The following is a 27,421-nucleotide window of genomic DNA, read 5'->3' on the forward strand; positions in this document are numbered from 1 at the left end:
TGACGCGAAATGATGATTTTTACGTCATTGAAAGCAGGAAATGCAACACTGAAATACTTATTTCTCCCGTCTCAGGGGAAAATGAGGGAATAATACACGACCATTCAAAAATATGACTGGGTTTCTAACGATACAAGGCTTGATGCAAATGGGTGAAGTGTCCTTATAAGTATTGTGATACTTGGTGCCACAGTGACACTCTTGTCCCAAAAAGTATTGCTATATCACGATACTCAATATGTTGTCCCAAGGCGAGTTATTTTTTCCTGTTGCACCTACACAAAATTTGAGGGTTCCCCCAACTGCCAAATCCCACTTCAACCACTGGTTATACACACAAGTCTTTAGAGGGGTTCTTACTTTTAGACTAGACGGCTACAAAACTAAACAGTTTAAATGACTCAAATTAGTCCATGCGCACATCCCTAAATTTTATATATTTTTCTTATTTGACTTCCAATAATTCAGGAAGGAAATTAGGTAGGATTTTTTTTTGGGTTGAAGTTCCTCTACATGTGACCTGCATCTGGATCAAAGTTTGTGGTAATAGCATAAAGTAATCAAAAGTTAAAGCCTAGCAATTGGAGCCAAGGTGGCTTTTTTGTTTAGCCCTTGACACCCCCTAATGGGCATTTTTAAATTGTTCCTCCATGACCTTGTGATCAACACGATTGTTGATTTTGGATTAGGGATGTCAACGATTAATCGACGATCGATTAATTGTCGATAATACATTTAATCGATACAGCTTATCGATCATCGATTAAGCACGTCTTCATGTGCGTGCTTCTCAATCGCAAAACATAGTAAAGCGAGCGCGCCCGGAGTTATGTTTGGGACCATTTTACACCTTCATCATGACTATAAGTTTGTGTGTGCATTCACAGCCTTTTGTTTTGTGCAAATGTAAGTTGTAATACTGTTTATTTTTTTGTATGCCTATCTATATCTGATTTATCTCATATTGGATGCATTTGGTTAAGAATTAACTCTGTAGTAAAGCGTCAGCTTCAGCACGCGCAGCTCAAACGGCAGTACACGACTAATAATGACTATTGGGACTGTAATATTACATAACATTATAAAGAGAACAATACTGTAATCAAACATTGTGAATTATTTGGGTTTAGTTGCCGTGTGGCGTTGCTCCAGGAAGAGCGCGTCCAGTTCTGAATGAATGGCACGTAACTTAGTTCAAGTTCATTTGTGCATGAATTTGCATAATTTTGTGCAGATATAATTTGTAATATTAGGTTTATTTTGAATATATCTGATTAATCTCATATAGGATGCGTTTCTTTTAGATAAATAACGTGCTAGCAAAGTGCTCCAGTTTAACGGTAGTAGCAGATTCATTCAGCGCGTCCACAACAGTCACACATTCTAAACGCATAAGGCGGCGTTGGTGACACGTTGTATTAGTAGTTAATTATATCTGATTATTAAATAATTAATTGAATTATCAATCACATCGAAACATTTTACAATCCTACTAGCCCTTTATTTATATTTAAAGCCATTCTCATTGTTGGTGAGGAACATAGCGTTTTGATCAGCATTTGCAGACCCTGTCATGCTGTTGGCCATAGCCACTGCAGTAGACGCATATCGCAGTATTAAGGCTAACGATTAATCGATTAATTGATCGTTAATTTAAATGACGATCGATCATGGGAATTTGTGAAAATTGACATCCCTATTTTGGATTCATTTCAAACTGGAGCATCCACTGTAATGATGTGCCATTTTGTACTATTTATGCATGTTTCATGAAGTTATAAGCGAAAACGCCACTTGAATGCTACATTTGATTTAACTTGGCTACATGTGCGCCTGTGGAGTTGTCATAACTCTGTGAAGAATGTCTCATGATCGACACAATGGAATGTATTTTAATTGTGAGAATCTGCTGTAAATAATGTGCCATTTCCCACAATTGGAGCATGTTTCATGAAGTTGCAAAAACGTGACAAATGCCATATCCATATTTTATTTACATGTGGGTCTTGCAGGGCTTCACGTACAAATACTCACTCAGGTTTAGTCAAATCCCAAAACAATTATTTTATTTTATTTTATTATTATCAGCAAATAACTCGGCACTACTTAGGAGTTAATCGAATTGGCATTGTGTTTGGCTACATGCATTGTAAAGGTCAGACTGTAAACTTTCAAATGACACCTATTTTGTGTAGGTTTGAAAAATATTATTTATTTTTTCGTAAATAGGTGGCACCCGCGGGCGGTACACTCCGTTTAGAGGGTCGACTCGTTGGTTAAGAGATGATCAAAATGGTTTGATACATTTAAAAGCTGAGTTTTTAAGCTTTAAAATGATACCTAAATGTTATTCAATTAAGTGGTTGCTTAGTAATTTGGGGAGGGGAGGGGAAGGTGTACCGCCGGCTAGGGATGCGCGGTATACCGGTACTGCAAAAATACCGGTATATATTATATTTCAAACGGTACAATATCATAATTTTGCTCAATTCGGTATTTAATGCGCTGCTGTTTCGAAGTTCACCGCTAGGCGGCAGTGCGCTACCCAAACTGACGCGGGTCACGCACAACCGGCAAACGGTGACAACGGAGGAACACGATGGATCAAACAGATGAAGCTCATTCTACACGCCCGAAATTAATAAATAAAGAGAGCAGTAGGAGTGAAATATAGCATTACTTTGCCTACAAAAGTAATGAGAAAGGTGAAGCAACAGACCTCAATGCACCACTCTACAAACACTGCTTTACACCACCCATCACTGGGTGGTGATGGCGCAGTGGATAAGACACAAGCCTTTGGTGTGAGAGACCTGGGTTCGAATCCACTGTGAGACACCAATGTGTCCCTGAGCAAGACACTTAACCCCTAGTTGCTCCAGATAGTCGCTTTGGATAAAAAGCGTCAGCTAAATGAATAAATGTAAATGTAAATGCTTTAAATTTGCGACGGGAGGCAACACATCAAATCTGGCTAACGTTGAGCACTTGTCACTTGATCATCCTGACTTGTTCAAAGAGTTCAGAGATCGACAGGTGAGTCCATCATTCAACTGTTTTAATTTAGACTTTTATTCATAGCGCACATACATAAAAGCTTATCAATTAAATATGACACGGTAAACACGAAAGCTCAAATGTGCTTACATGACACGCTAGATTAGAACCAATGAAGTTTAGGTCTCATAATTTTTGCACTTTCAAACAATCATATATTAATTGAATTTGAATGAATAAAGAGATTAGTGATATTAATTTTAGTATTAGTGATAGTAAAATGAATGACATATCACTGCTGCTGTGGCGAGTGCGACCCCTAGAGGAATCTAAGGAATCTAGAGTAATAGTAGTAATATGGATATTACTAATATGAATGTTAGAGTAACACTTTACATTTAAGCTACATTTGTCAACATTCATTAGGTAACCTGACCTAACCGTATTATAGCATTTATTAATCTAGATCAATCAGTAATTATTATTTAAATATACTAATACATGTTTAGCATGTTAACATTATTTTATATGCAATGCATTAAACTAATATGAACCCAAACACAAACCAAACAGTAATCAAACCAAGATGAATAAATGTTGATAATTCTCTGTTAATGCATGACAGCTAAAAATTAGTCATTTCATTATTCTATTATTATTCTATATTAATCAATTATTATAGATATTAACCTATTTTAATTGTATCATTTCAGGTTTCTTTCTTTCTTTTTTTTCAAAATCAAAATTTAATCTACTGTAAGTTCCCTGACTGTTTTTTATTTATTTATTTATTTTAACATTTTGATACTTTTTGTTTGCACATTCAGTACTGCAGAGTTTCAAGCAGTGTTTTTTAATAAAATTGTTTCAATTCACTTAAATTTTGAGGCTGGTTATTTGTCACCTGTGGTATCGATTTAGTATCGATACCGAGGTATTAGGTTCTGGTACCGTACCGAAACCAAAATTATGGTATCGAGCCATCCCTACCGCCGGCGTTACACTTTGGGATTAAAGGCAGGTGCTTCATAGCTAATTGTCATCCATATATACACACACAGTGGTGGTCAGAATTAATGGCACCCCTTGTAAATATGATAAAAAATGGCTGTAAAAAAATAAATCTGCATTTTTTATCCTTTTGATCTTTCATTAAAAAAATTCGCAAAAATCTAACCTTTCATTGAAGTAAAAGAATTGAAAGTGGGGAGGAAATCACATTATGAAATAAATGTTTTTCTCCAAAACATGTTGGCCACAATTATTGGCACCCCTAGAATTTGTTACGAGTAAAGTATCTCTGAAGTATATTCCCATTAATATTTACCTTTATTTAGCACACCAGGGTGACTAGGAACATTAAATTGTCTAGTTATGACTTCTTGTTTCACAGGAGTTTTAAATATGACGAATACACAAAGGCCAAATTTCTTTAATCATCCATCACAATGAGTAAAACCAAAGAATATAGTTCTGATGTGCATCAAAAGATTGTTGAGCATCACAAAATAGAAAGTGGCTGTAAGAAAATAGCTAAAGAATTGAAAATCCCCATTTTGACCATCAGGGCAATAATTAAGTTCCAATCAACTAAAGATGTTACGAATCTGCCAGGAAGAGGACCTGTCTCTATATTGTCTTAATGCACGGTGAGGATGAAAGTTTGAGTGGCCAAAGACTCTCCAAGGATCACAGATGGAGAATTGCAGAGATTACTATTTCATGCAAACTGAGTTTTTTACACTGTTAAAGATTTGGATTCCCATGCTAAACATGGACAAAGTTGAAAAAATTAAGTTGTACATTTGATGGAGTATTTCTGTGCCAAAAATACTCCTTCCGGTTTGTCAAAAGTTTCGGAAAGTTTTTTTCGAGTATGGGCGTGTGTGACATCAGATGCGGCGGAATTTCCTTAAGGGCACTTCTCCCGGAAGGGCGCGCGTGCACCCGTAGACCAGAGAGAGAGAGCGAAAGCAGTACGCCCATCAAAGCGCTGTGCTCGGCTTTAGGGAAGTCATCGGCTGCGCTGCAGTCACAGGACTTAAAGAAATAAACAATGTCACCATTCTTTGCCGTGTGTTTTTGGTTGCCAAAAACAAGACAACCCTGCACAGATTCCCAAAGAACACAGCGTTAAAGGGATAGTTCACCCAAAAATGAAAATTCTGTCATTTACTCTAGTTGTTCCAAACCTGTATGACTTTCTTTCTTCTGCTGAACACAAAAGAAGATATTTTGAAGAAAGTCGGTAACCAAACGACTGATGGACCCCATTGACTTCCATAGTAGGAAAAAATAATACTATGGATGTCAATGGGGACCAGCAACTGTTTAATTACTAAACTTCTTTAAAATATCTTCATTTGTGTTTAGCAGAAGAAAGGAAATTATACAGGTTTGGAACAACTTGAGGGAGAGTAAATGATGACAGAATTTTCATTTTTGGGTGAACTATCCCTTTAAGGGACCAGTGGATGGAGTTTGTTTTTCCAGAGCATCAACGGAGTTGTGCAAGTGTTCTTGTTTGTTCCCTGCATTTCGACGATGATTGTTTTATAAACAAGGCTCAGTTCGACGCCGGATTTGCAGGTCGTCTAATGCTTAAGGATGGAGCAGTCCCAACGATAAAGGTTCACGGTCGTGCGCTGGCGGTGAGTAAAACAGCTTCAAATGTATGTGTGTTGTTAGCTATCGGCGCGTAAGCACAGCAAGTAAACACGGCGCTCGTGATTCTTTAGCTCCGCCCACACTGCACGCCTCCAGCCGCTCGTTACAGCCTATCTTTCTTTTATAAATATAATAAAACTAAAGACTTTTTGTAGATATGAAGGATGCAATACTACTCTATAGGTACTCAAGATTTACATGAGATTGACTGAAACTGAGTGTTTCACCCCCCCTTTAAATATACTGCTGGAATCTTATATGTTGTGGGCCTATTTTTTTGCTGGAGGTCCTGGACATCTTGTTCAGATACATGGTATTATGGATTCTAGCAAATACCAACAGATAAAAAATCTCAGACTGCCTCTGCTAGAAATCTTATAAAGGGCCGTGGTTGGATCTTCCATCAGGACAACGGTCCAAAACAAACATCAAAATCAACACAAATGGGTAATTGAGCACAAAATGAAGTTTCTGCCATGACCGTCCCAGTCCCCTGAACTGAACTCTATAGAAAATTAGTGGGGTGAACTGAACAGAAGCACCACCAACATGAACTTGTGAATCTGACGGATCTGGAGAGATTATGTATGAACGAATGGTCTCTTATCTGTTGTCAGTTATTCTCCAAACTCACCAGGCATTATAGAAGAAAACTCAGATCTGTTATCTTGGCTAAAGGAGGTTGCAAAAAGTATGTAATAACAGGGAGCCAATAATTATGGCCAGCGTGTTTTGGAGAAAAGCATTTATTAATGGTGCTTGCTGAAAGCAAGGCATCATTAGTGTTCTCTTGCATACTTATTATTATTCTTCTACTTCTTATTATTCCGGACAAAAGTTTGGCGCGTAACTCGCCCCGCACCGTTTGTCACAGACCCCTGAGTGAGGTGTCAAATCGACCGGCTCATTGAGGAGAGGTGTGCTATGACTTTTATAAGCGATCGGGGGGGCGGTGTTCGCCCCAGGGGTGAAAAAGCGTCCCAAAAAGTCCCAATGACTTAACATTGGGACGAACTTTGAGCACTCGTAGCTCGGAGTGAGGATTTCGGAGAAACGTGTGATTTGCCACATTTGAAGAGGCTGACAGGCTCTGTAAGAACATACCTCACAATGGGGTAAAAGTTGCACCCCTGGGGGGCAGGAGCGTCCCAAAGTTTCCCATTGACTTACAATGGTGTAGGACGGCCCATGAAATGGGCCGTCCTACACATTGCATAGGGATTTTGTATTGAACGTAGCTCTGGATCGCAGTGTCAGAGAGACAAGGGGGCGGGCTCATTTTACTCAGACGACCAATCAGTCTCTAAGGATCATTGTGAAGCTATCAAGCCACGCCCTAGCAACCATTTAGAGCACCTTAGCAACAAGTCCCATAGACTTCCATTGAAAGAGATCAAAGGGATATCTCCGGACTGAATTGTCATAGAAACATGGGGGTGGTCTCATTTGACTCGGGGAAGCAAACAGCCAATCATGAATCACCTCAACACTTCCTAGCCCCTCCCTAGCAACCATTGTCGAACACCTTAGCAACCAAAATCCAAAGAGGGATATCTTCCATTCTGAATGTCACAGAGGCATGGGAGTTGTTTTATATCATTTATAGTGACAAGAAGCCTTTGCAGTTTCATCATTGGCAGCTGCCAAGCAACTCCATAGCAACCAAACAGAGTACCCTAGCAACCATTTTACAAGACCTATATCTCTGCACCAGAACATCATAAAGAGATGGGGTTAAGACAAGTTTGACTCAGGGCAGCAAACAGCCATTCATGAGACACCACAACACTTGCTAGCCCCGCCCTAGCAACCATTGTCAAGCAACCAAACAAATTACCTTAGCAACCATTTTGCAAGACCTATTTCTCTGCATCAGAACATCGTATAGAGATGGGGGTTGGCTCTTTTGACTCATACTAGCAAAGAGGAATTCCAACATGCTACACATGCTAGCTGTGAATAGCTACATGCTAATAGCGATTAGGTAAGTGCTAAATCATGCCAAGAAAATGCTAAGAACTGCAATAGTAATCATCAGTGACAACTACCAACCACTTAGTAACACCATAGTAACCACCCATAATACCTTAGCAACCACCCTGAACACCCTAGCAACTGCCTAGCAACCGCCTAGTAACCACCCAAAATACCCTACCAACCACCTAGCAACACCATAGGAACCACCCAGAACACCCTAGCAACTGCCTAGCAACGCCCTAGCAACCACCCAGAACACCCTAGCAACCACCTAGAAACACCCTAGCAACCACCCAGAACACCCTAGCAACTGCCTAGCAACGCCTAGCAACCACCCAGAATACCCTAGCAACCGCCTAGCAACACCATAGCAACCACCCAGAACACCCTAGCAACCACCTAGCAACACCCTAGCAACCACCCAGAACACCCTAGCAACTGCCTAGCAACGCCTAGCAACCACCCAGAATACCCTAGCAACCGCCTAGCAACACCATAGCAACCACCCAGAACACCCTAGCAACCACCTAGCAACACCCTAGCAACCACCCAGAACACCCTAGCAACTGCCTAGCAACGCCTAGCAACCACCCAGAATACCCTAGCAACTGCATAGCAACCACCCAAAATACCCTAGCAAACGCCTAGCAACACCATAGCAACGCCCTAGCAACCACCCAGAATACCCTAGCAACCGCCTAGCAACCACCCAGAATACCCTAGCAACTGCCTAGCAACGCCCTAGCAACCACCCAGAATACCCTAGCAAACACCCAGAACACCCTAGCAACTGCCTAGCACCGCCCTAGCAACCACCCAGAATACCCTAGCAACTGCCTAGAAACCACCCAGAACACCCTAGCAACACCCTAGCAACCACCTGAACAACACGAATAAGCCATATCTCAGCACCAGAACATCGTACAGACATGTTTGTTGGCTCGTATGCAATCATGTACCACACTCTAGCAACCGAGTTGCGAGTTTTGCCACTGCAAGCACCATTTCACATTTTCTTCAGGAAATGTACATTCTAGTTTTATAATGTGATTTACCCCCCACTTTCAATTATTTTACTTCAATGAAAGGTAAAATTTTTAATAAGCATATATATAGATATATATGATATTAGTACAACGGGCCTAAAGGCACACCCTAAGAAAAATTAACATTTATGTATCAACAGATTTTTTTGTAGAAATAAATCATAAAAAGGTTTGTTTAAAAATCTTATAAATATATGAGGTGGCAAGGGGGATATTTTACCCCACACATGGGGTCAAAGGCAAACCAGCATGGGGCAAAAGGCACAAAGTATTGATACAAATACTTAGGCTAAAAAATTGAATACGTGTTCAAAACAATCACTTTAACAAAGTTTGCACTCTTTTTTTTTTTTTTTTTGATAGATGAGACTTCTTTTTTTCAATAAATGTACTGTCATTTAAAATGTTCATTTTAAAAATACAGAAATAAAATTATTTTTAAAAGTAATGATTCTGAAAGCATTGAATGAGATCCCATAATAATTTAATAAAGCTTTACAGTAGTAACAAATAAATATATTTTATTATTAGTTTTTTTTAACTTGTTTACTCTTTCTGAAACTGTCTTCATTTCTCGACACAATACACACAAAACATGCACGCATGCAAAACGTCACGCATCTCTTGCAAAATCAAACCCTTCATTCAAAACTATTTTAACTCTTCTAAAAATTGTTTCATCAAACACACAAACCATCAATTGATTAGCCATATAAATGTTACAATGTGGTGATTAGGCAAGACGACAAAGAAGATTCAAAAACAAAACAGGCTTTATTAATAATCCAAAAACTCTGAATGAACATGCTGGAGAATAACACAAACCACATAATGCATAAACGAGAACGGACCAAGAACAACTGAAAAACCATGATATATAAAGGGGTAGAACAAAGGAAAGTAAACTAGACGTGAAACTATTATGTAACTACAGAAACAAACAAGGTGAAGTGAACATAAACAGTTGGGAGAAAATAGAATGTGTATCAGTATATTGGATCTGTGCATTTGGTCTTAAAGTCACAGCACCCTAATACCTGCTGCCATCTGGCATTAATCCTAATCTAACATGAGACAAAGAGAAACTCACTCACTGCTCTTGACTTGAATGACATGTGTTGCTTTAATAAAAATCAAAGCAAGTTTAATTCTTACAGTGAGGACTATGCTGTTTATTTAATTTAATAACTATGCTCGGTTTTTGACAGCACAATGCATTTAGGAAATTGTGACAGAAGGATCAAGGGTTCAGCAACCAGTCAGTAATTACATTTTAAAAAATTAAGAAATTAGATATATATTTTTATTATTATTTAACACAAATTCTGTTATTACTCTGGAGTACATTAACCCTCTGGGGTCTAAGGTGTTTTTGGGGTCCTTGAGATGTTCTGACATGCCCTGACATTTTTGCTTTTTTCAGTTGCTTATAAACATATTACTGGCAAAGGTGTAAATTCACTCTATATAGCACAAACAGGGCTACCATCATATGTGAGCACCATGCATGTACATGTTTTCATTTTTGAGAGAATAATGTTTATGCATGGTTATTGAAAAAACTAAAGTTTCTGAAATAAGGCCATAAAACACATTCTAAATATATGTCAATAAGACTTGTGACTAATGGATGTCATCGCCTAGTGTTTTTTCTTCAAAATGATGTGAAAATTATCCTGCCTAATCATTCACATAACACAATGCATTGATTTAAATTTTGCAAAACACTTTCTGTCTGGAAAGGCAATATGCGGAGTGGGCGTCAACGATCATGCATATTTAGTGGTTTGCACCTGGAGACAATGGGGCCCGCATACTTAATGAGCCATTCATTCAGGTGTGTCACAAGAAAGAATGCAAGAGCAACAGTTGGAAGCATCTCAATAATTTTTTTTTTTTTCACAAATTGTGCTTGCAAATTGGCCTATAATATCAAAAGGAAAGCATGTCTAGTAATTGTGCAGTTAATTCTCATACTGTATTTTCAGTTTTGGAATATTTATCCTCTCCCCAAATTTGTCACTAATAAAACACAATAAAAAATTATTTTAAAGAAAAGGCTTATATTTGCCTTTTATTAGTTTGTTTACATCTACCTTGTATTTTTTTTTTTTTTATTAAAAAGGTTACAATTACAACAACAATTCAAGTGTAATCTTTCTTTGTAAAAACTAAAGTATACATTTTATCATACATATTTCAAAGTTAAGGATTCATTACTTGAATATAGCCTAGGCTACATTGGAATAAACACAATAACTTATTATTTGATTATTTTTGACAAAACATACTATATTTAACATATGAGCAAAAATTGGCAAACAAAAGCTTATTTGAGGTGGCAGATATTTTACAGTAAAAATGTATAATCTATCCAAAACTAATCAATGAAATGTTGTCTTTCATATGTCTGTAACATAGTAACTTTCGTTTTTATTATAAGAAATATAAATGTTAATTTGCAGTTTAATACGTTGCTTATACAAATACATTTTATTTCAACATATTTCACTCGATTTTTACTCAGTAGCCTATAGCAATACAGTTTGCTAAAAGCGAAACATTCACAGACAGAAACGATTCAAATTTAAACCGTCTTTTGCCAGTTGTGGTAAACAGCGGCATCTCTGCCGTTCATTCATTCATTCATGCACAGAAACGCGCCGCACTTGAGAATGAAAAAAAAACTTACTACATTATTCCATAGCCTCGGATCTGTTGCTCCTCGTACTTCTGAGGTAAATTTTCCATTATAGTATTATTCCTCACAGCGCTGCGAGACTGTGTAAACAAGTACAATGATCTGATGTGTTTTCTCGAGCTGATATGGGGGCGTTCACAGTTTGCGTGGATTGCCTCAGACATTTGCGTTTGAATAGCGCGCGCTCTCCGTGGGCGGGGTCACATTACATCTGAATGAGCTCTAATTAGCTCGACTGGAATCGCTCTCTTTTAATACAGATTTCACAAGCTGAGAATATTTGTTTTTTATATAAATTACTTCATTTAAAAGAGGAGAATTCAAGCTTCATGCCTGTGTGTCTGTATGCCTGTTTGACTGAGTATTAGCTGAGTTATGGTTCATTTTCGGACGCGTTTCAGAATTGACTACACTGACAGAGAGAAAGCAGAACTCGCATCATGTTTATTTTTCTTTATTTGGCGAAAAGCACAACACTTTGTTTTTATTGTGAGTATACACAAAAATAATACACACTTAACAGGATCGATTGATGTACAACACAAGCATATAAGATAAAAAGTAATATTTTATTTTATTTAATTTTTTTCACTGATAAGGAAAAAAACGAGCCTATAGCCGACCTCAGGGGGTTAAAGGGATAGTTCACTTTGAAATTAAATTTTGGTATGTTTTAGCTTACCTCAAGGGCATCCAAGATGTAGGTGTCTTTGTTTCCGCAGTAGTTTCAATTTTGATATTTTTAAGTCAAACCGTTCTTGTCTGTCAGTCATATAATGCAGGTCTATGGTCACCACCTTAAAGAGCATGCACAGAGAAGTCCAAATGAAACAATTCCCCATCGTAAGTACACATTGATGGCCTAAGACACGAAACGAGCGGTTTGTGTGAGAAAACGAACAGTATTTATATCGTTTTTACCTCTTGTACACAACCACATCCAAGTGATCTGAGGGCGCGCGTGCTTCCTGGTGTGTGACGTGTGCGCGCATTCTGGCTTAGTCTGCGCAAGGGCCGGAAAGTGTGCAAGAGGTAAAAACGATATAAATACTGGTGATGACAGCTTGATAGCTTGCTCAGTACATTAGCTGAGGAATCAGTGTGCATTATTTAACCATATTGATTCTTGTTTGTTAGGCCAGCAAATTCGTAAGTTGGTAAAGGATGGTCTGATCATAAAGAAGCCTGTAACAGTTCACTCTCGTGCCCGATGCCGCAAGAACACGCTGGCACGTCGTAAGGGCCGGCACATGGGTATTGGTAAGTGAAATGTTAATGTTTCTATGTATTTTTTTTTCTTTGTTTTAAAATCAAACTGGTCAGATGTAGGGTTGCAAAATTATGGGAATTTTCAAAGATGGAAACTTTCCATGGGAATTAATGGGAATTTAAGGGAATTAACAGGAATTTATGGGAATAAACGGGAATAAACTGGGAATTTTCAAAGTTGAGGGTTGGCTCTTCATAGGGAACTTAAATATAGTTGAGGAAAGTGTATTTTAGCATAATCTTGACTAAAACAAACAGATGCCATAAAAATACACTTCAATATCCATGCCATTCCTCAATCACATGCACATAGCACACTGCTACTGAGACCACACCCCCTACTGGCACTGTGCATGCCTCCATCACATGTACAGAAGCCCAAAGCACAAGACTATTGAAGGCACACATTTGAGCCTGTGGACTAAACAAAGTGAAGTAAGTTTTGATGATATTATGGGGAAATATATTTATTAAATGTTTAAATTGCAAATATCACATACAAATGTATTCATCTAGTAGATAGCAAGCTGATAAGTTAGATGCTAAATAAGCTAGCATAGCTTTATTTACCACATAAGTAGGGCTGGGCGGTATGACGGTATATATCGTTACCGCGGAAGAAAATGTCAACCGTAACAGATTTTTTTATTCCGTGTATACCGCAACATGTAAATAAGTAGGCGTGGTTAACTCGTGTGCAGCGTGCGTGAGACTGAGACACTGATATTTGTCAAAGAAACATGAAGAAAGACCAAGAGGATCCACAAAAGGAATTACGTTTTCAAAATTAACGTGATATTTTCGGGGGGGAAGGCGCAGAAGTCAACTAGAGCAGTGCAGCACACTGAAAGTTTAGAGAGACGCACATGCTCGCAACGGGGCTTACTTGACAACAAGTTCATATATCAATATTCTAACGAATAGAAATAACCTTAAATAATATATCTATCCGTCCCTTATAGTTACTTTCAGAGTGGACGCGCATCCGTTGCCGTGGTAATGAATATTTCCAAAATTCCCCAGCTTAACTTCCCATGGAAATTTACCGGAAACTTTACGGAAATTTACCGGAAATTTTCCGCCCCTTTGCAACCCTAGTCAGATGTCATTTTGATTTTCAGTGGTTGATTGGCTTGTTTCAATGTTAAATCTCAGGTAAGAGGAAGGGTACAGCTAATGCCCGAATGCCAGAGAAGCTTTGCTGGATGCGTCGCATGAGAATTCTACGTCGTCTCTTGCGTCGTTACAGGGAGTCCAAGAAGATTGACAGGCACATGTAAGTCATGTATTTGCTGTCTTTATGAATGCTTTAAGGTCCGTGCACACTGAGTCTGAAATTTTTGTATGCTTTTTTTTGTATTCGTCATTCGGTGGCTCTGAATTGTCAAAACACCTCTCAAAAGGCTACGGATGCGAAAAACGCAGAAAATCAAACCCGTATTTATTTAACATGCGAAAATTTCGGATGAGAATTTCGGACTCAGTGTGCAAGGACTCTTAGTTAGTGATGCACCGAGATCAGTATCAGGCCCGATCCTGTGTTTGTGTACTCGTTAAACTGCTCCGATATCAACAACCAATATCACGCAGTGTGTACAGTGCTTGTGACAAAGAAATACCAACAACAGAGCAAGCAGAGAGCAGAGTGGATATATCAGAAAAGGATGTCTATGAAGTAAATGTATCGTAGTATTAAAATGTTAAACAAATTTTATTTTTATGCCTATAGCTGCTGTATAGCAGCACAGACGTGCAAGCTTGTCGAGCACACATCCCTTTTTCACAGACATTGCTGGAAAGCTTGCAGTTCGGTTGGATATGTAAATGGCAAAGAAGGTAGAACGAGGCACATATTACTAACATTAACTGACGGTAAAAAGAGCATGCACTTCTGTTGCATGCTCTTGATTGCTGATCGCTCACTCAGCACACATGCCTCATTTAGATTTAACCAATTGAATAAAACTTAAGTAAAAACTTGAACTGTTACGTGATTCATGTATAACGAGTGGTTCCCTACTTTAATTATAGGATGTTTACAGGACAAGAAGTTTACTGTGCTCAAGCATCCGAAGTGCGCACCCAGAAAGCCATTGCTTGAATACTGCAACAAATGCTCTTTCACGTAATCTTGCGCCTGAACTGATGAATTCACACAAAATTTTGTAAAAACGCCCATCTGTGCGAGTATCCTTGTAAACATGGTTGTTTGTCTTAAGTGAACGTAAATTCAATGAAAAAATACAACTCTGTGTAAAAGTATATTGGTCTTATCTCTCCTAAAGGGACCGGAGCTTGATACACAACCTGCTGTGTTTTTAATGTTAATCAAACAACAAAGGACAAAGAAATCACTCACTGCTCTTGACTGAGTCTTGACTAACTTCAATAAAGATTTATCTATATTTAATTTGTACAGTGAAGACTATGCAGTGTTTACATTTGATTACTTTATTCAAATTCTATACCTGAAAACCTGAAAAGTACTGTTTATCTTTGTTCTATTGTATTTATTTGTTATAATTTTATTACTGACTGTTTACTTGTTTTAAATTTACATTTAGGTTAGTAGTTTTTGCTGTATCAAAATTGTAATAGAGAATTGTGATATTTCACTGGCATCCAAACATTTGAACCACTGACCCAACCCGGAAGCAGCTCTAAATATGCACACTGCTATTAAAGTGTCCATATTATGCTATTTTAAATGTTCCAAATTTAGTTTTGGAGGTTTCCTAAAACAGGTTTACATGCATCGAAGTTAAAAAATAAAAAAACTTATTAATTCATAATTAGGGATGTTAACGATTAATCAACAAATTATCGATCATCGATTAAGCAGGTTCATAAGTGTGCATGTTGCTCAACTGCGAAATGTTCATCATGACTAAAGGTTTGCGTGTGCATTTGCAGCTTTTTGTTGTGTGCAAATGTTGGTTGTAATGTTTTTTTTGTGTAGGCCTATCTATATCTGATTTAAGAATTATCGCTATAGTAAAGCGTACCGGTGATCAGCTTCAGCGCATTCAGCTCAAACAGCAATGCACAACTAATAATGACTATGATTGGGACAGTCAAATTACATAACATTATAAAGAGAACAATATTGTAATAAAACATTGTGAATTATTTGGGTTTAGTTGCCATGTTTCATTATGTTGCTCCAGGAAGAGCGCGTCCACAACATGTCACATTCTGACCCGCACATAACTTAGTTCAAGTTCACTTGTACATTCGCATCATTTTGTGCAGATATAATTTGTAATATTATATTTTTGTATATTATCTGATTAATCTCATTTAGGATGTGTTTCTTTGAATTAAATAACGCACTAGCAAACGGCTTCAGTTTACCGATGTTCATTCAGCGCTTGAGTGCACAGCTCAAACAGCAACGCACAACTAATAATAACTATAATTGGGACAGTCATATTACATAACATTAATGAGAACACTTTTAATAAATCGTTGTGAATTCTTTTGGTTTAGTTGCAGTTTTCAGCATTTTATTTCAGGAAGAGCACGTCCACAAGAGGAGTACACATTCTTACTAGCATGCATCTGAGGCGTCTTATTCTTACCTGCATCTTATTAGTTGTTATATTTGATTATTACACAAGTAATTTAATAAATGATCAATCACATCGACTCATTTTACAATCCTACTATTCATTCATTCATTCATTTGGCGAGGAACATGGCGTTTTGAGCAGCCTTTGCAGACCCTGTCACGCTGTTGCTATATGCCACTGCAGTAGACGCATATTGCAGTTTTAAGGCTAACGATTAGTCGATTAATTGATCGTTAATTTAAATGACAATCATGGGAATTTGTGTAAATTGACATCCCTACTCATAATGTACATTGCACATCACATTTTTCAATGATTATCAAACAACTCATCGGATGAATCAGTCTCTAAATCCCTCTTTTCTTCGAGCCTACTCTGATTGGCCAGATGGCCCAGGCTGTTATGATTGGTCTACCACTTACAGCGATTGTCGGAAGCTAAACCCCCATTAACATAACTGAGTTTCAGCTCAGGAGGCCTCCCAAATCTCAGCATTTGTACACACTCTAAAGACAGTAACGATGGCGTCGATTTTTACCTTATCAATCAGAGCGCGAGTCCGAAGATGAGACATTGGAAGAATTAGTTGATAAAACCGAACCTTAATCAAAAGGATGACTTGAGCAGGAAGTTTCTCAGTGATACGCTACTCAGTTTGAGGTCCAACTGTAATTCCTCACCAGCAGCATTAGCATGTGTATGTCAATCAACAAACCATGGAGCAGCAGTTACTACTGATCACAGAGCCGTGCTTCACTGACAAGCTGCGCATAAAAAAAAATTGACCAATAGGTGGCGCAGTTACGAAATTGATGTGGTGTGGTCAGAGTGAGGAGACGGTCACATACAAAGTTTACTGTCAATATGTCAAGGCATTGCAGAGATAAAGCCTGAATAGTCATTTTGGCATCATACTTCAACTTTGCTGCTGCGGTATATGAAAACAGTTTCGTCTATCAATACAAAATCCATAACTTTTAGTCGGCACGGTCAGGAGATGATACGATTCGATTTTGGTGAAAATCAGTCAAACTGTCTAGGAGGAGTTAGAATAAGTAGGTTTTGAATGAAAACCAAGATGGTGGACAGGAAGTTCGGCCAAATATGGCAAACTTGGTATCTATGTTCTCTGCGTGACCCAAGGAATCTATTACTTATCTAAGATAAGTGTCATTACAAAAGGCAAATTTATTCAAAAGTTATTAGCATTTTTGGAAATTTTATTATAACTTTTTTTACCACAAGGTGGCACTGCCCCAGAACTTTGAGTACCTTCAAGGCATGGTGCCGATGACTCCTACCGAGTTTCGTAATGATACGCTAATGTGTTCATAAAGTATAGCATTTTATATCACTATACTATATTGAAGTCAATGGCAATTTCATGTTTTGTTCTATTATAGCGCCAACTACAGGCTCAATCACACACAAAATTTTTTATTTATTTATTTATTTATTTATTTTTGTCAGAGTGACCCCATATATGTGTCAAATTTGGTGAAAATATCTAATTTCGTTTTGGAGTTTGCATTTTCTTGCCACTGTGTCATTTGTTTCCTGTCAAACCTATGTTTCCAAACTTCTTACGGTGGTTTTGTCTCGATCGGTCTAACGGTTTCAAAGATATTGGCAAATGTTTAAGCGCTAAATTACAATGCTACACAAAGATTAAGGCGAAGCCTAACATGTTTGGTATCGTTGGAATCTGAAAGGATTCAGGAAACTAACTGTGCGTTCACACTGCCGCTGACGAGAGCGTCAAAGTGTCCGGAAGTCATTCATGTTAAGTCAATGTAAAGATGCGTTGACGTGCACCTGGAGGTCCTGCGGCGCGATAGGCGCGTTTAGAGCGGCGCAATGGACACTATTTCGCCTCATTCGCACGTCCAGTTCACGCGAAAAAGGCGAATTGAGCGTCTGGCGCGATACGCTCGAGTGATTTTATTTGGTGCTTTTTGTACATTCACGGTTTGAAGTGAATTCGCGTCTGACGCTCGAGTTGAAAAATCGGAACTTTGCCGTCTGTTCACGCCGCGTTAACCAATCAGGAGCCTGCTTGCTGCTGTCATGTGGTGAAGTAAAAACAAAGCAAATCTTTTATCACATAAAAACTTGATTTCAATATACAAGACTGACATATCCATATCTAATATTCCATATCTAAATCTAGATTATATGAAGCATTATTATTCTAATGTAAAAACAACCAACATACTTTAGTGAATAATGACATAGTTTGTGTCTGGACAGTGTTGAGAAAAAAAAAATATCACAGGACAGGTTTTAGAGGCTGGCTCCATTTATCATCAAAACAAAAATAAATTACAGATTATTTTACAGTAATAACCTGAACAAAGAAATGGCACATCAGTTATGTGGCAGTTATTCAGGACATCAAAGAAGGAATGACATTGTTCAGCTATGTTAACTATGAATGTGACACTGAACACTTGCAGTCATACATTTCTGAATGAGATGAAGAAAAACTCCAAATATGGGATTGTTTACCATGTTATATTAATAATAGGACTACTAATAATGTATGATTTTATAAATTTTTTGACTCAAGGTCTAAACGTGGTCTAAATGTGCATGTTGTGGTGGACAAGCACTTGCCCCTCCCACAAGAAGCGAATTTCTCCTCAAACGCGCGTCTGTTTTGCTTCAAATGCTTGCGTTATACGCGCGAGTGGATTCTAAATGTTCAAGCGCCCAACTAGACGTGACGAATCAACTTGAATTCCATAACTTTTTGTCGGCATGGTCTGAAGATGATTTGGTTCATTTTATGTGAAAATCGGAGCAACTGTCTAGGACGAGTTTGAAAAAGTAGGTTTTTCAGAAAATTCATGACGTAAAATTGCGTCATAGGATGCAATCGAATCGGCTTGAGCTAAGGAATCGGAGGGAAAAAAAAATTGTTTCTAGCCGTTAAGGTTCAAAAGTTATTAGCATAAACAAGTGCAAATTTGGACAGTTGGTGGCGCTAGAGGGATTGAGTTAGAGACTCCAAATTTGCTATGGTGACTGTTCAGACTCTCCTCTATCAGTGTGCCGAATTTCATAACTTTCCAACAAGCGGTTCTATGGGCTGCCATAGACTTCCATACAGAAGAAGAAGAAGAAGAAGAAACGGAAGAAGAATAATAAGAACGCCAACGATTTCAAAAGGTGCCAACGCACTTTCAGTGCTTGGCCCCTAATAATAAGAACGCCAACGATTTCAAGAGTTGCCCATGGACTTTCAGTGCTTGGCCCCTAATTATAATTTAATAAATTGAAAATCTTCGACATGCTGACAAACTCATGAGAAAGCAGATTATCACTGTTTTATGGCTGCCAATTGATTAAAACAGTGAATAATGATCTCTGTATTAATTCTTGAGTCTGCTGAAATATATCTATAAATATATTTTCTTTCCAACTGTGCATTCTGAATAATAAATAGGCTAAATATATTTATCCACTAAGCTGCAGTCTTATATGCTACAGTCTTCTCATTAAGTTTTTTTTTTTCTTTTTTCTTTTTCTGACATTTCATACCTGTTGGGTTTACATTTTTAAATGAAATTGACTATTAAAAGGATTGCTTGTGTGCACTGGTGTTTATTCCAGTCTTTTAAAATAGTTGGACGAATGAATGCTCGTGACATGCCTGTAACGATGTTAAATAGGCTAGGCTATTTAATCAATAATGTACACAGCGTAGAGGAGAATGACAGTCAACTACTTTGAATATTATAACATTTTGGGCATAAACATGTAAATAGTGAAAAGATTGACATTGAAAAATGACACAGAATGATTAAAATATTTAATCCAAATAAATAAATGTTCGTGGTCCATACTGATGTTATTCATCTGTTCTCATACACTTCAGCATTGTGGTCACTAGTTTAGACGAACACTGACACCCTTGTGGTATGAATAATGAAATAATGGTGTATTTTTGACACTCGCTGCTTTCTCAGATCGGCTTGGGTTGGATTAAAACTTCCATGTTCTGATAAGTTTGGAAAATTCTGCACACAGTAAACATAATATACCTTCTCCTGTCAATAAAAATTGGGACTTTTTTTTATCTTATTGCGGACACTCATTTTAGGTGGCGTTTGTTCAACTCATTGACCACAGTACATTGAAAGTAAACATAACCGGAAATAAGTGAGACGTACTATTTCCAAATGGAAGTGCGTCACGAAGCTCCGTGCAAGTGGTCCATAGATCAGAAAGTTACATTTTTGGTCAACTGTCCATTTAGCATAATTTTTTACTTTTCGCGTTATGCATGTTAATAAGACTTGCCTTGTTACTACTGTGTTCTCCTTGTGTGTCAACATTACTCTGTAGTTTTTCATCACTGTGTTAAGAGCTCTCTCCATGTGGGGTAGCCACCTGGTTCCTCCTAAATTAGTGGGCTTCCATACTAGGGGTGTGACGAGACACTTCTCACAAAACGAGACAAGATTGGGTTCACGAGAATGAGACGAGATTTTTGCACAGTATTTTATAGAAATCCTCAGACAAAATTCATGACTGGAAAAATAGTCTGCAGGTGCATTTTGAAATGTTTTAACTAAATCATCTTGTAATGAATGTCATTTCAGTTCTACTTTGAGTAGAGCGCAACGTTATACACATCTGTCTAACGCATTTACATAGAAAAACAATAGAAAAGTAGCATTGGAATGGAAAAACGCGTTCTGTGTGAACCGCCCCTAAGACATATAAGATGCTCTGTTGCGCAACGAATCCTCTGCCATCATCAAGCGATCAGTGAACTGTGATTCCTGCTGCACTGTCACAAGGCGCGTTTCCATTACAGATTTGCGCAAAATTTTTACGTTTTTTTTTTCTTCTTTTTCTAAATGTCGACAAAAAACTATTGCGAAATGACGCCGTTTATAATACTTTCTAAAACTTTCTCATAATAATGACTTAACATCTCATAATAATGAGAAACTTTCTCATAATAATGAGAAACTTTCTCGTAATAATGACTTAACATCTCGTAATTATGACTTAAACATCTCGTAATAATGAGAAACTTTCTCATAATAATGACTTAACATCTCGTAATAATGAGAAACTTTCTCATAATAATGACTTAACATCTCGTAATAATGAGAAACTTTCTCGAAATAATGACTTAACATCTCGTAATAATGAGAAACTTTCTCATAATAATGACTTAACATCTCGTAATAATGAGAAACTTTCTCGTAATAATGACTTAACATCTCATAATAATGAGAAACTTTCTCGTAATAATGACTTATTTTCTCGCACTTCTACGCATGCGCAAAGCAGCGGAGCAGAAGGGCGTGCCACACTAGCGACATCCGCTGGTCAAAGCCGTGTAAATGCATCACAGCAAACTTGGCACGCTCTGCAAAACAGTTGTTTTCATTAAAGTCAGTTTGATCTACTAAGTGCAATCTGTAGTATCATTAAATAACATCATCAGTAGGCCTATCTTCCATACTTTTCCATGCGCACGATAAGGTGTAAAAGTGGAATGCAGAAGCAGGACGGTTACCATGGTAACGAAGGACGCCTGCTTGTGCACACCGATGGAAATTGTAAACATGAATTTACAAAACTATCAGATTAAAGTTGGAATATTACATTTATTCGTCAAGTTTAAGTGTAACACATATGTGTGTTAATATAACACGTATTTTGCAGATGCTTCTAGGATATTTGATGTGCAGGTTCATCTGGAAGATATCAATACAGAAATCACCTTTAAGATGTTTATGACTTTGGGGACATTTAAACATAAGTGGGCAGTGGAATGGGGGAAAACGCAAGGTCGAGACGTGTTTTTAAAAGCTGAACTTCTTTTCAATTTAGAACGCCGTGTCATGCGCAAGATTGCTGCAGAAGAGCGAGCGCAACGTCCGTCTAGTGCGCGTTTGCCTAGAAAAGCAATGAAAAAGCGCGTTCTGTATGAACGGACCCTTACACAGATTTCCAGATGAAGTGTTCTTAAACAGATTTGGAAAGGTGTGCTGTCATCCCTCCGTCTATTTGAAATCCATGGATCACCCTTGTATTGCTGCTTGTTCATACACAAAAATACAAATGAATATTACAAATGAATAAAAGACTATCTAGTATGGAAGCCTGTCTCATATACTGATCATTTATCTTTAATGTTATTCACTGCAGAGCGTGCCAAGTTTGCTGTGATGCATTTACACGGCTTTGACCAGCGGATGTCGCTAGTGTGGCACGCCCTTCTGCTCCGCTGCTTTGCGCATGCGTAGAAGTGCGAGAAAATAAGTCATTATTATGAGAAAGTTTCTCATTATTACGAGAAAGTTTCTCATTATTACGAGATGTTAAGTCATTATTATGAGAAAGTTTCTCATTATTACGAGATGTTAAGTCATTATTACGAGAAAGTTTCTCATTATTACGAGAAAGTTTCTCATTATTACGAGATGTTAAGTCATTATTACGAGAAAGTTTCTCATTATTACGAGAAAGTTTCTCATTATTACGAGAAAGTTTCTCATTATTACGAGATGTTAAGTCATTATTACGAGAAAGTTTCTCATTATTACGAGAAAGTTTCTCATTATTACGAGATGTTAAGTCATAATTATGAGAAAGTTTCTCATTATTATGACTTAAAGAATCTTTATTTTTTTACTCAATGTGGCGGAAACGGGCTTCCATAATTAACCGATGTTATGCGACTAAAACTACATTTTTTTTCCTCTCGCAATAAGCAAAATCATTCCAAAAACCATGGCAACGGACGTTGGTAGGATTATGTATATCCCAGCCAGTGCACTAGCCATTATTATTAATTGAAGGAGATGTATGTGTTTTCCAAGCATTAATGGTAAGGAACAACCCTTATTATACTTGTGAGCGGCACATATGAGGTGTTTCTTCCTCATATCTGCTTCGAGGTCTTGATTGTGGCATTTATTTGAGGTTTAGAATCCATTATTCCTGTAATTATTTTGTCTTATATGAATTTAATAAAGATCTCTGTCTCGTATTCTGTCCAAACTTACGTCAGGTGACCTGTAAATGCGCAAAAACTGTTTCCATTGCAGTTTTGCGAAAATATTTCTTTTTCGAATTGTCTGAAAAACCACCTCATGCGAGCGTAAAAACTTTTTTGCGATTAAATGGGAGTTTTTGCGAAATTTACGCGTTTCCATTGGGCGTATTTTCAATTTGCAATTTCAATTTGCGCAATTTGAAGGGTAATGGAAACGCGGCTACAGTCTGTGTTCGACTGCAACTCGTGCTGGATGAGCAGAGCAGATGTTTACAATGGTTTTTATTTTTATAAACAGCAAAACGACAGTGGAAGCAATGTAATGTGAATGTTTTGGGGTGCTAATTTCACCCTCATGCACCGTCATGGCGATGTCGTGAGACAGTTTTTCACTCAACGAGAAATTTTGTCACATTTTAGTCTTGCGAGATCTCGTGGCACCGCTATTCCATACCTTTTGTTGTAGCATATTCCCAACCTCCTTTAACTCCAAGCTTTTGGAGAATAATGATACTGCTTATATAGCCCTTTCAGCATATGTCACCTGCAACATGTAATATTTGTTAGTCAGTGTCAATTGATATAAGAGAAAGATTAAACAAAATGAGATTAAGTATAAATACTTACTCTCCTCATTTTTTCATGGGCATTGATTGTATTAAGAGCAGCCAGCTCTAATCCATGTCCTAAACAGTGTATATTAATAAGGTGCGGAACATCCTGCCTCAGCAATTTTGCAACACCTCCATGCTTCCCCACCATTACAGCTGCACCATCTGAGCCAAATCCAACCAACCGTTCTTTCCAGTCAAGAAGATCTGCTTTCTGAAGAGCTGAGGCAAGATGAGAGGTCAATTACATGGCATCATTACAACACTTTTCTTGCAAAATATGTTTACATATCACCATTTTTGATGGCAGTGTAGTGTCCAGATGCAGTGGCATTTGGCAGTTCTTTCACTCCAATGAAGATGTTTTTGGGAATACCTTTGTGGAGGATTCGAACATGCACACCCTCCAACTCTCTTACACTTGAATCTGTAGAAAAATCTGCCAGCACTCTAATGAGGTGGGCTGCCTTAATGTCATTCAGGACATATTCCCAAAGATCCTCAAAAATATTTAAAAAATGTTAAATGTATTATAGGTAAAATTTATAGTGTAATACAAACAAATAGCAGTATGGAAAACGTGCAGATATTTTAATTCAGTTCTAAATTATTTATCAAAAGGTGGCTCGCTTAACGTTAGCTGACATTGTAATTATTAGTAATTTCGTTAAATGTTGTTAAATTATCCAAACTAGACTTGCAGCTGGTTGGAAGCTAGGTGGTGCTATGGATAAAATTTTAGTACAATGGAACAAAAAAAAAATGATTTAAAACTTTGAAATTTACTTAGTTTTTTTAAAACGACTATGGCTATTATATTGTTTCTTGTACTGTGGTAAGCCTTGTAAATGGTCTGAGGCTCTCTTCTTAACACACTCAAACTGCAAAGGTCTGACAGAAATCGTATAAAAATGAATGAAGCTCTTTATCCTGGTGCCAAGTGTTCCCCAGGTAAGTGACGCACACGCACCCGGCCATCCACATGATGTAAAAGAAAATGTGATTCATCAGACCAGGCCGCCTTCTCCCATTGCTCCGTGGTCCAGTTCTGATGCTCACGTGCCCACTGTTGCCACTTTCAGTGGTGGACGGGTCAGCATGGGCACCCTGACTGGTCTGCGGCTATGCAGCCCCATATGCAACAAACTGTGATGCACTGTGTATTCTGACACCTTTCTATCAGAACCAGCATAACTTCTTGAGCAATTTGAGCTACAGTAGGTTGTCTGTTGGTTTAGACCACACGGGCCAGCCTTTGCTCCCCACGTGCATCAATGAGCCTTGGCCGCCCATGACCCTGTCGTCGTTTCACCACTGTTCCTTCCTTGGAACACTTTTGATAGATACTGACCACTGCAGACTGGGAAAACCCCACAAGAGCTGCAGTTTTGGAGATGCTCTGACCCAGTCGTCTAGCCATCACAATTTGCCCCTTGTCAAAATCGCTCAAATCCTTACGCTTGCTCATTTTTCCTGCTTCCGATACATCAGTTTTAAGGACAAAATGTTTACTTGCTGCCTAATATTTCCCATCCACTAACAGGTGCCGTGATGAAGAGATAATCAGTTATTCACTTCACCTGTCAGTGGTCATAATGTTATGCCTGATGAATGAAAAACTTGAAAAATGAGAAACATTAAATCAACGAATATTCATATTCTTTTGGTTTCTCTACCTTGTATATGTTAAAATGATAAATGCAGTGAAAATAGAGGTATTGGTGAGTACCAAAAATGAAAGTATTGGTATCGGCCTTGTTCTGAAATAAGTTGTATCAGTGTATCCCTACTTTTAATACTTATAATATTAAAATACTTCATCTTTTTCTTGTTCAGGTACCACAGCTTGTACCTCAGAGCTAAGGGAAATGTGTTCAAGAACAAGCGCATCCTCATGGAGCACATTCACAAACTGAAGGCTGATAAGGCTCGCAAGAAGCTGCTGTCGTAAGTAAAACTGCTCTGGCAGCAATTTAAGTTTTTTTTTTTTTTCACTGCTCTAGAATAAAGTGAATAGTATTTGAATACTTCAATAAATTAAATAATGAAATATAAGTCAGTAACGTGAGGATGGGCTGTATTTTTGCTCTCTTATAGTGACCAGGCGGAGGCTCGTCGCTCTAGGACAAGGGAGGCCCGTAAGCGCCGTGAAGAGCGCCTGCAGGCCAAGAAAGAGGAGATCATTAAGACTCTGTCAAAAGAGGAGGAGACTAAAAAATGAAAATTCATCTTATGTCAAACCCCGTTTCAGTTGTAATAAACAGCTACAAAACTCAAACCTGACTGTCCTATTTATGGATCCAAGCAGTGAAGGTTCTCACAAAATTGTGTATAATTATGCAAAATGAGGATAAAAAGACGTAATACCCTTCTTACTAATTATTATTTAGAAATGATTAAACATTTAAAATGGCTGACCATTTTAAAATTGCAGAGAGATGAGGCAATGTGTCAAATGTTTTGAGAATCAGCCACAGGGTGGTGCTATAATAAACATAATCAACCATCTTGCCTACACCAGCACAATTGCCAGGAATACTAGTTTTGGCCATGCTAAACCTCTCACCACTACAATCAATCAATCAACATTTATTTGTATAACTCTTTACAACAACCGTCAGGTATCCAAAGTGCTTCACATCATAGAATAAAATAAAACAACATATCATAAAATAAATACATATAACAGTAAAATCAAAAAAGAAAAGAAAAAGTTGAAAAGAAACCGGAAAAAGGAAATAGTCACACCACTACTGCATATTAAAAGCCATTCTAAACAGGTGGGTTTTGAGTTTAGACCTAAAAAGAGTTTCATCTGCAATTGTACGAATATCAGGGGGTAACTTGTTTCAGAGTCTTGGGGCAGCAACTGCAAACGCCTGATCACCCCATCGCTTATACTTCGACCTTGGGACCTCTAAAACCAGTTGATTTGAAGACCGTAACAACTGGCTGTGCTCACGCAGGGTTAAAATCTCAGTTAAGTACTCCGGGGCCAGGCCATTTAGGGCCTTAAAAACAAAATCTTAAAATCTATTCTAAACTGCACTGGAAGCCAATGTAAAGTGTAGAGAACGGGAGTGATGTGTGCATGCCTAGATGTATTTGTTAAAGCTACACTGTAACTTTTTAAGTTGATTCTTAGCAAAAAACACTTTGTTCTATCAAAAGTATATGTGCTCATTCATGTGTAATTACTTCCACCAACAAATAAAGTATTCTCGTAAGCGTAAAATCTGCCATTTATAATGCATACGTTCGAATGGCGGCAGCCATGTTGCCCCTCCATCTTGAAAATACATTCGCCAAAGAGGGACATACCTGGAAATTCTAGCTTAGCCTTTCGCGTTTTACACTCAGTGACAACGTGACGAATGCGAGGGGGAGATTACTCGTGACTGCCAGCAGATTTGAAAGATTGCTGAAGATGGAGGATCACGCCTATTTTCGAGGACATGTAGCAGAGTCGCCAAGGAAGAGAAAAAGAGAGAATTAAAACGTCAACGCGACAGGCAAATCAGCAAGACCAAAGTCAATACTGGAGTAACTTTTCTCAG

The 27,421-nt window shown here is 37.9% G+C and overlaps 1 protein-coding gene across 1 annotated transcript in view; it reads left to right on the forward strand.

Annotated features, from left to right (window-relative positions):
- LOC307146795 (large ribosomal subunit protein eL19-like) overlaps window positions 1-26,142 on the forward strand; it is a 41,621-nt gene extending 15,479 nt beyond the window's left edge. The window contains exons 3-6 of the mRNA XM_079851085.1: window positions 12,526-12,648; window positions 13,813-13,933; window positions 25,701-25,811; window positions 25,962-26,142. Of these exons, the coding sequence (XP_079707211.1) occupies window positions 12,526-12,648; window positions 13,813-13,933; window positions 25,701-25,811; window positions 25,962-26,085 (479 nt within the window). The 3' untranslated portion in view covers window positions 26,086-26,142. The remainder of the gene's footprint in view (window positions 1-12,525; window positions 12,649-13,812; window positions 13,934-25,700; window positions 25,812-25,961) is intronic.
- Window positions 26,143-27,421: the final 1,279 nt, after the last annotated feature.

Source organism: Squalius cephalus (assembly GCF_949319135.1).
Source record: "Squalius cephalus genome assembly, chromosome: 19".
In the NCBI taxonomy this organism is placed as follows: Eukaryota; Metazoa; Chordata; class Actinopteri; order Cypriniformes; family Leuciscidae; genus Squalius; species Squalius cephalus.